The following is a 12,560-nucleotide window of genomic DNA, read 5'->3' as shown; positions in this document are numbered from 1 at the left end:
ATAGCAATAGCTAGTGAAATTACTGGACAGATGAAACTTAACATGTTATGTCTCAAGGTGACGAGCTCAATAATTGTAGTGTAGCTCAGAATTTTTGGGTTTTCTAAGAATCCTGAACGGTACTGCATTGTAATGGGTAGGGCGTATCAATTACCATTAGCTGAACGTCCTGCTTGTGTCATCCCTTATTTTCATAAAAAAAACATATTATAATAAATAAAACATATGATGGAAAATAGGTTTTATTTGGTCATAGAGGCGTGTATCTGGTATCAGCAGTCATCAGAACCGGGAAGCAGGCAGAGCGGCGCCGGAGTGACAGCCACTAGATACGCCACGTCACGCCAGCCCGGCGCGCGCACTGATAGCAGCACGTCACTGTGTGCCCGCGCTACGGCCACTGATCATCATACAACCATATAAAAAAAAAGTTATACATCTGTGAGTGTACCTACCATCAGAAACTAATAACGGTAGATTCAATAAGAAATAATATTTTTTTTTACATTTCATAAGTGACATTTCCGTAACCTACATGAATAAAGTGATTTTGATTTGATTTAATGATATCTCAAAATATGACTAAAATTTTAATAAATTGTCAAATTGTTTAAAAATTATGTCACGTACAAACCTCGCATTTGATTTATTTCGTCTATGATCTTGTGTAATTCAGAGAGATTGTTCTCGATCGTCGATTTGCTAATATCCACCATTGGATCATTTGTATATTCTGAAAATTTATTTTCTGCGCTCATAGCTTTTTAAATAAAACAATAATTATTTGCGTCTTGAAAGATTTTAGGTGATTGTAGTTTGCACGCGTCTAAACACCTACTTTTTCCCTCCAATTTTTTACACAGTTTTTTTTTTAAACTGCTTTGATATTTTGGCCCATAATAGTATTTTGACCATACCGCACCGCTCTGTAGTAAAAATTGTCTTGACTAAAATTAAATAAATAGTTTTTTTTTGAACTAGAATTACGAATTATGAATTCAATAGCATTCCAATTATATTTATAATTTCAAGTGTCAAAATCTGATATAACTATATTGATTAAGCTTGATCATTTTTAAAATAGGTCAACAGGCAACAAACAGTGCTATTCAGCCACGCAATGCATATTAATGTAATAATAACCGAACCCAGTATTCGACACACACACACAAGACAAGTTGTAAGCGTATCAATAAATCAGTGCAAACGAGAGACAATGATGCCAATCATTTCAACGCGCCAACTCGCTGTTTTTGGATGAGTTTTGGTATGTCGCCGATCGCCACGTCACTCAGTGAATGTCATTGGATTTATAAATACAATCAGCTCCAGAAATAGGCGGCTACAGGTTTTCCAGGCGTGCCGACCGAAATAAAGTGCCTGGACTCGTTTAACAATATTATTGTGATACTGTGCGGGTGCCGACTGGCGTGTAGCTACGCGACGCGACTCGTACCTGTCTCACTCGGCTCACCGGGAACGGGAAACATTAACAGTAAAAATGGAAGACGAAGACCTTCAGCAATTCTCACTGCGCTGGCACAACCACCAGGTAGGTAAGTTATTACAAAATTACGTCAAGTACATAATAATTTCTATATATACACAGAACTATGTACATAACAACTATTTGTGAATAACCTTATTTCTGAAAATTTCGAAAATCGATAATTTTTAATAAGATACAAAATTAAGAATATACTTTACTTACTGATGTTTTTTTTAATATTTAACAATGACAGCGTGTGAGTTGTGTGTTTGCGAATGGCTGTATGCTGTATGTTATGTTGTGATGTGTCAAGTTGTTGGAATGATATCTGTGAACATTTCAGATGCACAGAGGACGGTGCAATCTGACGCACGCAGGCACACTCGCGCCGCCGCCCGTACGGGGTTGACGCTGCTCTCTTCACTCACACCAAACTTCAAACTCAATACGATGAAGAAGTTGTACTGTTTCGGTATGGAAACTAATGCGTTCTTTTATGTGTTAATAAATACATTACGACTGTCTGTACACTACAAAACATCTATCACACACGTAAACTACATTTTACTCTATTACGTGTTTAACTTGTGGGCCATTGGAAAATAATATACTTAAATATAATATTTTTATTATTTTCCGTATAATATATTATATTTATGTATTCCGACGACTTTTTGTACACGGTAAAACTCGAATGAGTTTAAGTGTCAGAATTTTGATATTTAAATATGTAGGTAATTCGTTGATAATGAATAAATAAATAAAGTCTGACCAAAGTGTCGCCGAACTACTCAAGAACCAATTTACACTATTTATTTAACTAACAAATTCAACTCTAATGAAGTATTATACAAAAAACGCCTGCCTGGTAATTTGCGCCCGTTCTTTTCAAATCTTAGGCATATCTTTTAGGCGCATCTTTTCAAATGGATGGATAGATTGTAGTGTCGCTAAGTAAGGGATTGTAAATCCTATTTGCAATGTGGATATTTGAATTTTAAAATTTATAGGTAATTGTCGCCATCGGTTTAGTTTTTAATTCTCTCATTAATAAGTATGTCTTAGGCTAAAATTAGGTTACATGTAACGTCTCTATGAGGAGGCGTCAATTACTGGAGGTACCGGCGACCTTTGTGCATTGTCATATTATGTGTCGCACCCCGAGTCCGGTGCAATATGTCCAGTAACCCGCTCAACTTTCACTGAGTTACACTCACACAGGGCAGGTACGTATGAACACTTACCAGATACATACACTTCTCAGATAACCGGCAACCGCGCCCTATAAAAGGGGACTTAGAGCAGAGTCCGATCCGTGTACGTGAAAACACGGTGCAAAGTAGTTGTAGAACAATTTCTACAGTTGATGGAAATAAATCGGATGAGGGATCTAGCGCGTAGACTATCATAGATAGTTCTACGACAAATCCGGACCGTGTTTTCACGCTTCTCTTACGCTTGAAAACCTTAAATGATTAGCGACGTCCGCGATCCGCCATAAATCGCTATTTCGTGGCAACCGACCGATCCTCCATACCATACATCCGTGAGATGATAGTTTATGTATTTATATGAGATTCTGCCTGCCTGATTCCATACGGATCTTGGTGGCTGACCGGGGCGGGAGGGCTAGGACAATGGACGACGGGAAGGGCGCTCCGTGAGCTATAACAAATGCCAGACCGAGCAAACTAATGATGGAACTATGATTATAACAGAGCAGTGTTGTGGGCGCTCTGGCCCGGATGCTGAGCTCCGGTGCTCTGAGTGACGTCACGCTCAGCGCCACCGACGGCGTCTCGCTGAGAGCCCATCGGCTGGTACTAGCGGCGTGCAGTGACTACTTCGCCACAATATTTAAGGTATATAAGATAATTGTAAATACTATAGAGATATTTCAGAAACCACACTACAAGAATAAACAAACGAACTTGGCCATATGCTCTTTTACAGAAAAAGAAAATATATTTTTATGCCGTACCAAATGTAAACTTTAAAAAAACTTATATAACGAGCGCCAGGTCTGGAACTTTGACTTCCAGCCAAGCCTGGGTAGTTCATGCCTTGTGACTTGACAGATGATGAGATTGTGAGGTGCAAAGTCTTGATGGAAAGTCCAAGATGAATTTTTAAAAAGCGTATATCTAGGATTTCGACTATGTTCATGTTCAACACTCCGTATCCTGTGCCAAAGTGTTTAAGAGCCGTGAGTGGAAATTCTGAAGATTCTTCGTGAAGGTATATTTCTTATCGAAAACATACAGTTTTGGAAATCTGTCACTTACCACCAACAGCTGTGGTGCCCTTTTAATCACATTTTCTGATGCTCTGATTAGCTGGTTTCCAAAGATTTTGTTTTTTTAACCTTACTGCAGGCCGCAGCGTAATGCATCTTATTTTATGAAGATTTAGCATGTCTTATAAAGCTGCAGTAGTTAAAGTTCGTACCTATCCTGTGATAGCCATACAGGCTAGTTTTAGGATGCGCTGCAGATTGTAACTTGCGGTTTACGCTTAGTGCGTGCCCACCTGACTACTGCGCCGTAGCACAGCGGTGTAAGGCCATTGTGAAATATTCAAGCGCTGCGGTGAATCATCAACAGCAGGTACCGTTCGTTTCTCCTCATATATAAAAAAATAAGAGTGTTTGCAGGAGGTGGAGGGTGAGGGTGGGGGTGGTGGCACGGCGGTGGTGGTGGAGTGTGGAGGGCGCGAGCTTCGTGCGCTGCTCCGGTTCATGTACACAGGCGAGCTGCTGGCTGCGAGGACTGACCTGCCGCCACTTCTGCGCCTGGCTCGCACGCTGCACGTGGCTCCACTCACCGAGCCGCATGTGGTCAGTAACACCAGTATCATATCACTTTGAGGTATAAGATACCCTTCAAACCAAAATATAATTATGCTTGCACATTACTATTTGTCCAAAGAAAAGAGTGCTGCTGTGGTTTATAGCCGGCATCCTGTGCAATTAAGCCTCCGCCAATTTAAAAAAAAAAATCCTTTGGGGTGGCATAGGGGTATTATTAGGTCCATTAGTTTGTACCAGTGGGAGGCTCCTTTGCACAGGATGCCGGCTAGATTATGGGTACCACAACGGCGTCTATTTCTGGCGTGAAGCAGCAATGTGCAAGCGTTATTGTGTTTCGGTCTGAAGGGAGCCATAGCTAGTGAAATTACTGAGCAAATGAGACTTAACATCTTATATTGTCTCAAGGTGATGACCGCAATTTTAGTGCCGCGCAGAGTTTTTAATGAGCAGGGCGTATCAATTACCATCACTTTAACGGCCTGCTCGTCTCGTACCATACTGTCATTAAAAAAACTTTCTGTTGTTCAGTCCTACTTCCCGAAGTGGTGCAAAAATCAAATCAAATCAAAATCACTTTATTCATGTATATAATAATTTGTGATGAACCGTGAAGTCTGCACCCAAAATGGAAGTTTTTACATCCACGACGGTGAACTTCTTAAAGTATTTACGTAGACCTGTGTGACAATATCTCTGAAACACAATCGTTTTTACTATTCATCTTAGTAAAAGAGTTTTACTTTATATCAATAATATCACACTTTAACGTTTACTTTGTATTTCAGAGCTCGACAATATCCCAAACGAATCCAGTTATGAAGGATGCTGGAACTAATGGCCAGCCTACGACACCTCCTCCGCCCTCACCCATTCCTTCACAAACTATCCCAGCTCCGGGATCTGAACGTCGCCACATCTCTGAACACCCAGCCGTTGATAACACTAAACAGAGGAAACTGCCACAAGACAACGGAAACAACACTTCAAAGACTGACAGACTGAAGAAGCTCGACCAGATCGTTCAGAACCTGTATAGCTCGCGGCTCCCGCCCGCAGTCGCAGAGACGCCACCTAATCACACGTCCGCACTCGCGCAGATTCCGCCCTGCCACACGCCTGCTGGTATGTACCTTTACTTGTCTATACCATATATGGCATAAATAGCCTAAATTTATATAATAGGTAAACTCATTAGAATATATTAGTTTCGATTCTCGTTTGTGATTGATATACCTATGTGGCACATTGTGTCCTACGGCTAAAATCTTTGAATCTTTTGAACCAATCTAATTCCGTGTTTATAACTTTTAATATTTTAGTACCATCAGCATCAGCATCGTTGATGAATAAATCAAAGAGTAATGGTCCGAGATGGGAGCCTTGTGGCACACCAGATGTTATGGGTACAAATGATGTAGTGTACGCAGATACAATGTGAGCCATCTCAAGAGGTCACCGTGAATACCTTTTGGTTCCATTTTAGCAATTAATAACCTGTGGGAAATTTTGTCGAACGCCTTTGAATAATCGCTATTACTGTATTAACGCGAAATCCCTTGTCCATTATCTAAAATTGTATCTAGCATTTCGCAAAGATTTGTCTCCATGGAACGCTTATTAATAAAACTATGTTGAAACGGTGTAATAATGGTCGCACTGCTGGATATAAGGCATCATATACAATTTCTTCAAACAATTTTGGAATGACTGATAACTTAGAAATTCCACAGTAATACCTTATATTGTGCTTATCGCCGCTTTTATGGATAGGTACAATTATAATGGATCTTTTCCAAATCTTAGATATCAGGCAATCTGAGGGAGCTCTGAAATAGAAGCGTAAGAGGTATGTTTTGAGAAAGAGGGGATAAAGGCCGTTTGGGCCACAGCCTTTGTTAGGGTCAATAATTGATAAATTTCTTCCTTTCTTTACCATAGTTGGTCGATCCTCGAAAGGAAACACCCACTGAGCTGATTGTCTTTTAGTTTCGGGTTCGTAGCAATATATCAAGCTTTCATCACCTGTGACGATGTCAAATACAGCATTTGAGTCACCGCCGTCGAACTTATCTAACATTTGGCGACACCAGTCCAGGCGAAGGTGTTTCTGGTCGTCGTTTAAAGTATGGGGAATCCATCTGATGCAAAGCTTCCTGACGCCTAAATGTTCGTGTAATATTTTTTGAACTTGACTCATACCAATGCCTAGGCTTGCCCGTACCTGCTGATAGGTCACTCTCTTATATCTCTATCTATTCCTATATCATGCGTCGCACAGCACTGATGTTATCTTCAGTAGTCGTTGTTAAAGGACGTTCCTCACGTGGATCATCATTGAGATTCGTTAAGCCAATTGTAAATAGTGACACGAGATGGGGCTTCATTAAGAAATGCTAATCGCAGCCTATCATAGCATAATTTTCACGTGTAACTCTTGTTACTACTTTAAAACTCATTTTAAATTTGCCGCCAATTCACAAAAACAAATGACAAATGAATGCAATATACTATATGCTAATGAAATTAAAAAAAAATCATTTGCAATGTTTCTAACTGGCCAGTTCTAAAAATTTTCAGTGTTACCCACGTATATTGTATTTTGGTTTCTATGCATGTCGGCCAATTTATAACTTTATAGCTATTACTTAAACTAGTTTTAGCGAATCTTCAGAAGTGATGTGAATAATTTTCGATTTATCGTTTTGCCGCAGCATCACTGTATAATTACGCACCCAACAATAGCTGTATAGTTTCTTAATTTTTGTTTTGTTTTGGTTTCCATCTTGTTTTTATATCTAGATATTAGCTTTAGAATTATGTTTCGAATACGAGCTATCCACGTCATTCCTTACTACAAGGCCTTGACGAAATCTTTATCTCGAGAATCGAGAGAGAATATGAGATATATCAAATTATAAGAGGAAGGTGTGGCACGCTGTATCTGACAACTTTCAATTTACATTCCCCTTTGCTTCAGATCGCGTGGGCGGCGAGGCACAGTGGCGGGAGCGCACGCGACGTTCGGGCCCCGTCGGGAGCACCATCGGGGGTGCGGTGTGTGGCGTGTGCGGCAAGCGACTTAGCAACCAATACAACCTGCGCGTGCACTTGGAGACGCACGACGCACGCCGTCACGCCTGCCGAGCCTGCACGCACGTGTCGCGCTCGCGGGACGCGCTGCGCAAACACGTGGCCTATAGACACGCGCACCCGTCACGCTGACGTGACGCGAGTCGCTCGTTTGGCTGTCAGCCTAGCGAAACTAAGATAAAAAACTAAATGTCAATTTTATTTTTACTCAGGCAGACCTGCCTCTTATTACGTAGTATTTACATCCTCTTTGTTGACTGTTACAGACACCTCGTACGGTCTCACATACCAATAAGATTACCGTTAAGTTTTTAAAGAAAGAACAGGTTATACATGAATAACAGCACTGTGATTATAATGTAATACTGTATTTTGTTACAATAATATATTCAATAAAAAATACCTACTTAACGAGTGTTATTTTTTATCAATCTTCGTCTTCCCAAAAAGATCTCGAATGCTTAATGTATATTGAAAGGGAGAAAGTACAGATAAGCTGGAAGCTTAAAATAAATCATCAGGATGTTCGAAGAGTTGTAAAGCGAAGGGACTGTGCCACGTGTGGCGTTTTTTTAGGGAAGAGGAGGAGAGACAAGCACACGGGTGACCTGATGTTAAGTGATCTTGCAACACCACACGAATCACAGAAGAGTTACCTGGCCTTTAGTAAGATATAGGCGCCTTGTCGTCTTGAAAACAGCGCACAAGAAATCTCATTCCAAAGTTTGGTTGTACGGTTGTAAGATAGTCCACTAAGCCGCATTGTAGAGCAACGTCCAGTGGGCATGATATCCTAATTTGTGGTATGTCATGCGAAGGTGGAATTTAGCAGCAGGAATCAGGGTCTAAGAGATCTTTGGAACACTCACCGTGATAAATGCGATACCGAAAACACAAGATGGAGTGACACAACGCCAAGTGATCGAGCCGTTCACAGAGCATTGTATTTCGACAATTCGAGCAGCTCTCTGTTTCACGCCGTCAAATAGTTCGAGCTGATAATGGGGTGTGCCAGACCACAGATGACAGCATACTTCTTGTGGCCGAACCTGCGCTTTGTAGAGCGCTAGAATGCGGGTCGGCTTGACGTATTGCCGTGCTCTATTTATGACGCCCGGTTTCTTCGAGGCTAATTTGCCTGTACCTTTCAGATGACCGAAAAATTGGCAATAGATCGAGATTTTTTAAAAAAAGCATCTTAATATAACTACCATAATTATTCACTTCTATTTGTCCAAATATATATTCTCTCTATCTTTTTCTTTTATAATACTACATTACCTAAAGTTAGTTTTAAAATCGCTATTTCTGTTGTATTTGCATAGTTATTAACTTATGCTAAACATGCTGAGTACACACCCTCGTGGAGTAGCAGCCTATCTTGTATTTAGCTGATAGTTTATTTTTTTTATTATGTATTTGTTGTAATTCTGTTGTGTGTACCTATTAAATAAATAAATAAATTTTAAAACCCGATACCGTAGTCGAAGAGCGGTGATAAGTAAAATGTATTTTTAGTGGTTAACGAGTACGCTTGAGTCCACGTACAACCAAAACATAAAATCAAATTCCATACAGTATTTTCTAGACAATAAGACATCCTCCTAAAACGCTAGCAATGCTCTTGTGATTCCTTGAGGATGGAACCGGGGGCATTGTGGTGAGAACCTATATTACGACTTATAGGTTTATACAATTTATTACAATAAATATATAATTTAGTAGAAAAAGAAACACTTAGTATCGACAAAACTCGAATGTAAAATGGCAAATACAAAAATACTATCAACGCATGTAAAAAAGTGAAATAATTAAACAAGTAAAAAAACTTGCCCGTAATTAATTAATTAATATAATATATTAGATACCGCTGCGCCGTTTATCTCGGTCTGTGACAACGAGTGGTTTAATTTAGATTTAATAAGTACTTGTTTACTCTGTGGGCACATGTGAATCTGTGACTGTTTAATGCATGTTATCTATGTTGTGTTATTAATCAGATACTTGTTAAAAGGGTCGTGACCCGTTATCACAAGGGTTATCACCAGCTTGCGAGAAAGCTTATGGTCATGCATGTTAGAGCTTCTTCCGTCTGTCTGCATCCACCCACTAGCTTCTTTGTGTGCACACTTATGACTGATGCAGGCCATCCAGAGCTATCGGGGAACGGTGAGTTGTATCGGCTTTGAGGTGATAATATCGCTGTTTAGCTTGCGGTACTGAATTGCTTATACATTTATTATACATTACAATATTTATCTTTTATGTCAAAGTCGCACTTAGAAGACAGTATTATGAGCTCCGAGTGATTCGACTATGTTCATGTTTTATTCTTTCAAGAACACTATGTATCCTGTGCCAAAATGTTTTACCACCAACAGCTGTGTTTCCTTTTCAATCACTTTTTCTGATACTCTGAATGTGGGCATTGGCTGGTTTCCAAAGATTTTGTTTTTTTAACCTTCCTGCAGATTTAGCTTGACTTGTAAAACGGCAATAGTTAAAAGTTCGTAGATACCTATCCTGTGATAGCCATACAGGCTAGTTTTTGGATGCGCTGCTGATTTCAACTTGCGGTATAAGCTTAGTGCGTGGCCATCTGACTACTGCACCGCTGTGCTACAGCGGTGGCAAGCCATACTGTGATATTCGGGCGCTGCGGTGAATCATTAACAGGCAGGTAACGTTCGTTTCTCCTACTATATAAAAAAATAAGAGTTTGCAGGAGGTGGAGGGCGAGGGTGGGAGTGGTGGCACGGCGGTGGTTGTGGAGTGTGCGCACTGCTCCGGTTAATGTACAGCGGCAAACTGCAAACCGCGCGCACGCTGCACGTGACTTCGATCACCGAGCCGGATGTGGTTAGTAATACCTTCTGTTGTTCAAATCTTACTCATAGTGGTGGAAAAATCTAATCAAATCAAAATCACTTCATTCATGTATGTCACGGAAATGACACTTATGAATGTTAAAAGTTTTCTTTTCTTTATACATTGACCGCAACTTCGGAAAGGGTTGAGCTTTTATGAAAAGTAGTGGCAAGAAACATTGCCACTCTTTTAAATCAACATTTACAGCTTCATCTTTTTACAATTCATTTCAGTTACATATATTATGTAAAGTGATGCGGTCACTTGTGCAGATCAGCTTATAATTTGTGTTGAACCGAGAAGTCTGCACCCAGAATGGAAGTCTTTGCGTCCACAGCGAAGTTCTTTAAGTATTTACGTAGACCTGTGTGACAACATCGCTGAATCAAAAAACTATTCATCTAAGTAAAAAAGTTTTGCTTTATATCAATAATATCACACTAATTCTACACTTTTATTATTTACTCTATATTTCAGAACTCAAATGGCCAGCCTACGAAAACCCCTACCCCCTCACCCATTGCTTCACCAACTATCTCTCCTCTGGGATGTAAACGTCGCCACATCTCAGAGCACTCGGCCCTTGATCAAACCAAACATAGGAAACAGCTGATACAAGACAACGGAAAGAACACTTTGATGAGTGACAGACAGAAGCTGGACCAGATTGTTCAGAACGTGTACAGCTCGCGGCTTCAGCCCGCACTCGCAGAGGCGCCACCCAACCACATGTCCGCACTCGCGCTCTGCTACACGCCCGCTGGTTGGTACCTCTACTTGTCTGTACCATATTATATTTTTTTGAAAATAAAAATTATTATAATGGTGAGATGAATAATCAGATGAAATATTGGCTATGACTGCCTTCTCGTGTCCCCAAAACAGAAAGTCTCCTACAACCACTTTGTTGAATCATATGCCGGGTGCAGAATTCCCGAACCAATACGACTTAGGGAATTTAAAATAAGAAGTCTCCAACCTCAGAGGCAACGCATCTCGTCCTCTAAGTAAGGAGATGTCGATGGGCGGCTGGTTTTCTTATTAAGAGGCCAATTGGGTTAATTTCTTGGCTTGAATCAATCACAATAATCATCCTTACCCCTACGGTCAGGGTCATTATTGTTTCATAGGCTTTATTCAAGCGGCAGTCGATGTCGTTCTTGCATATATAAAGATTCTCTCCGGTGAAGTTTCGTAGACTTGAGTGACTTTAAGGGCATAACGTTGAAATAAATGCTTGAGTAGCGCAACAGATTATGAAGGGCGATCTGAGCAAAAAGTTGAAATTCCCTTGTAGTGGTGTGACAAATAGATAATCTATAATGATCTTACTTTGTTTACGCCCTATTTCGAGCATCTTTATTCGTTCTTAACAATATAGTGTGGGAAAGGCTTCAGTTAAAATGAGTTATCTCAAATTAATAGAGGAAAATGTGTCACACAGTATCCGAGCACTCAATTTGCATTCCCTTTTGCTTCATTCAGCTCACGGGGGCGGAGAGGCACAGTGGTGGGAGCGCATGCGACGTGTGAGACCCATCGAGAGTGCGGTTTGCGGCGTGTGCGGTAAGCGACTTAGCAACCGGTACAACCTGCGCGTGCACCTGGAGACGCATGTCCCGAGCCCTCACGCCTGCCGCGCATGCGCGCACGTTTCGCGCTCGCGGGACTCACTGCGCAAACACGTGGCCTACGCGCACCCGTCACGCTGACGTGACACGTGTACCTCGTATGTTGGCTATAACACACCTCAAACGGTCTCGCAATCACTGATAAGATTAGCGTTAAGTTATTAAAGTAAGAACAATTTATATATGCAAAACGGCACGGTGATTAAAATGTAATACTGTATTTTGTTACTATAACATATTCATTAAAAGAAATCTATTTATGAGTGTTATTTTTTTATCAATCTAGGCATTTCCCAGAAAGGATTCGAATGCTAGTACAGATAATCTTAAAACAAATCAAGAGACCGTTCGAAGAGCTACAAGGCGAGGGAGGCCTACCGACTGTGCCACCCTACAAGCACAGTTGCAGTACAAATAACGGCTCGATTACTTGTCATAGCGTACGTCCGCGAACTTTCTACGGCATCTATACGTTAGTGTTCCGAAGAGCTCTTTGACCCGATTCCTGTCGCCGAATTCTGCCTTCGCGCGACACGCTATAAACTCAGACATCTTCACCATCTGGATGTCTGGCGTTTACAAAGAGCGGTTTTCAAAGAGTAACTTTCTGCCATGCACAACCAAAATATGAAAATCTTCCATACGCGGTGCCTCACGGACGATATGGATCTAT

At 40.7% G+C, this 12,560-nt stretch overlaps 1 protein-coding gene and 2 long non-coding RNA genes across 4 annotated transcripts; 2 read left to right on the top strand and 1 right to left on the bottom strand.

Annotated features, from left to right (window-relative positions):
• Positions 1–226: 226 nt before the first annotated feature.
• LOC126975572 (uncharacterized) lies at positions 227–2,003 on the bottom strand. 2 transcript variants are annotated; one of them, XR_007731751.1, is made up of 2 exons: positions 1,712–2,003; positions 227–400 (listed from the first exon to the last, which is right to left on the bottom strand). It is a non-coding gene; the product is annotated as an uncharacterized LOC126975572 (long non-coding RNA). The 2 variants fall into 2 exon arrangements; XR_007731752.1 differs by lacking the exon at positions 1,712–2,003 and adding an exon at positions 635–944.
• On the top strand, positions 1,410–7,799 carry LOC126975567 (protein bric-a-brac 1). Its single transcript, XM_050823512.1, has 5 exons — positions 1,410–1,552; positions 3,208–3,351; positions 4,143–4,325; positions 5,084–5,420; positions 7,276–7,799. The coding sequence occupies exons 1-5, from the start codon at positions 1,502–1,504 to the stop codon at positions 7,518–7,520; spliced, it is 960 nt and encodes a 319-aa protein (XP_050679469.1). The 5' UTR covers positions 1,410–1,501; the 3' UTR covers positions 7,521–7,799.
• A 2,935-nt stretch (positions 7,800–10,734) lies between these two features.
• Positions 10,735–12,147, top strand: LOC126975573 (uncharacterized). The gene is made up of 2 exons (XR_007731753.1): positions 10,735–11,019; positions 11,742–12,147. It is a non-coding gene; the product is annotated as an uncharacterized LOC126975573 (long non-coding RNA).
• The last annotated feature ends 413 nt before the right edge of the window (positions 12,148–12,560 follow it).

This window comes from Leptidea sinapis, chromosome 36 (genome assembly GCF_905404315.1).
Source record: "Leptidea sinapis chromosome 36, ilLepSina1.1, whole genome shotgun sequence".
NCBI classification, from domain to species: Eukaryota; Metazoa; Arthropoda; class Insecta; order Lepidoptera; family Pieridae; genus Leptidea; species Leptidea sinapis.
The sequence above is the reverse complement of the archived record's forward strand: the minus strand, read 5'-3'. Positions and strand labels throughout refer to the sequence as shown.

What these genes read in the sequence shown, in the direction of transcription:
- LOC126975567 (XM_050823512.1), top strand. Translation starts at nt 1,502, where the DNA reads ATGGAAGACGAAGACCTTCAGCAATTCTCACTGCGCTGGCACAACCAC. An exon ending in TGCGCTGGCACAACCACCAG is followed by an intron (nt 1,553 to 3,207) that starts GTAGGTAAGTTA and finishes TGATTATAACAG; the next exon opens with AGCAGTGTTGTGGGCGCTCT. An exon ending in CACTCACCGAGCCGCATGTG is followed by an intron (nt 4,326 to 5,083) that starts GTCAGTAACACC and finishes TTTGTATTTCAG; the next exon opens with AGCTCGACAATATCCCAAAC.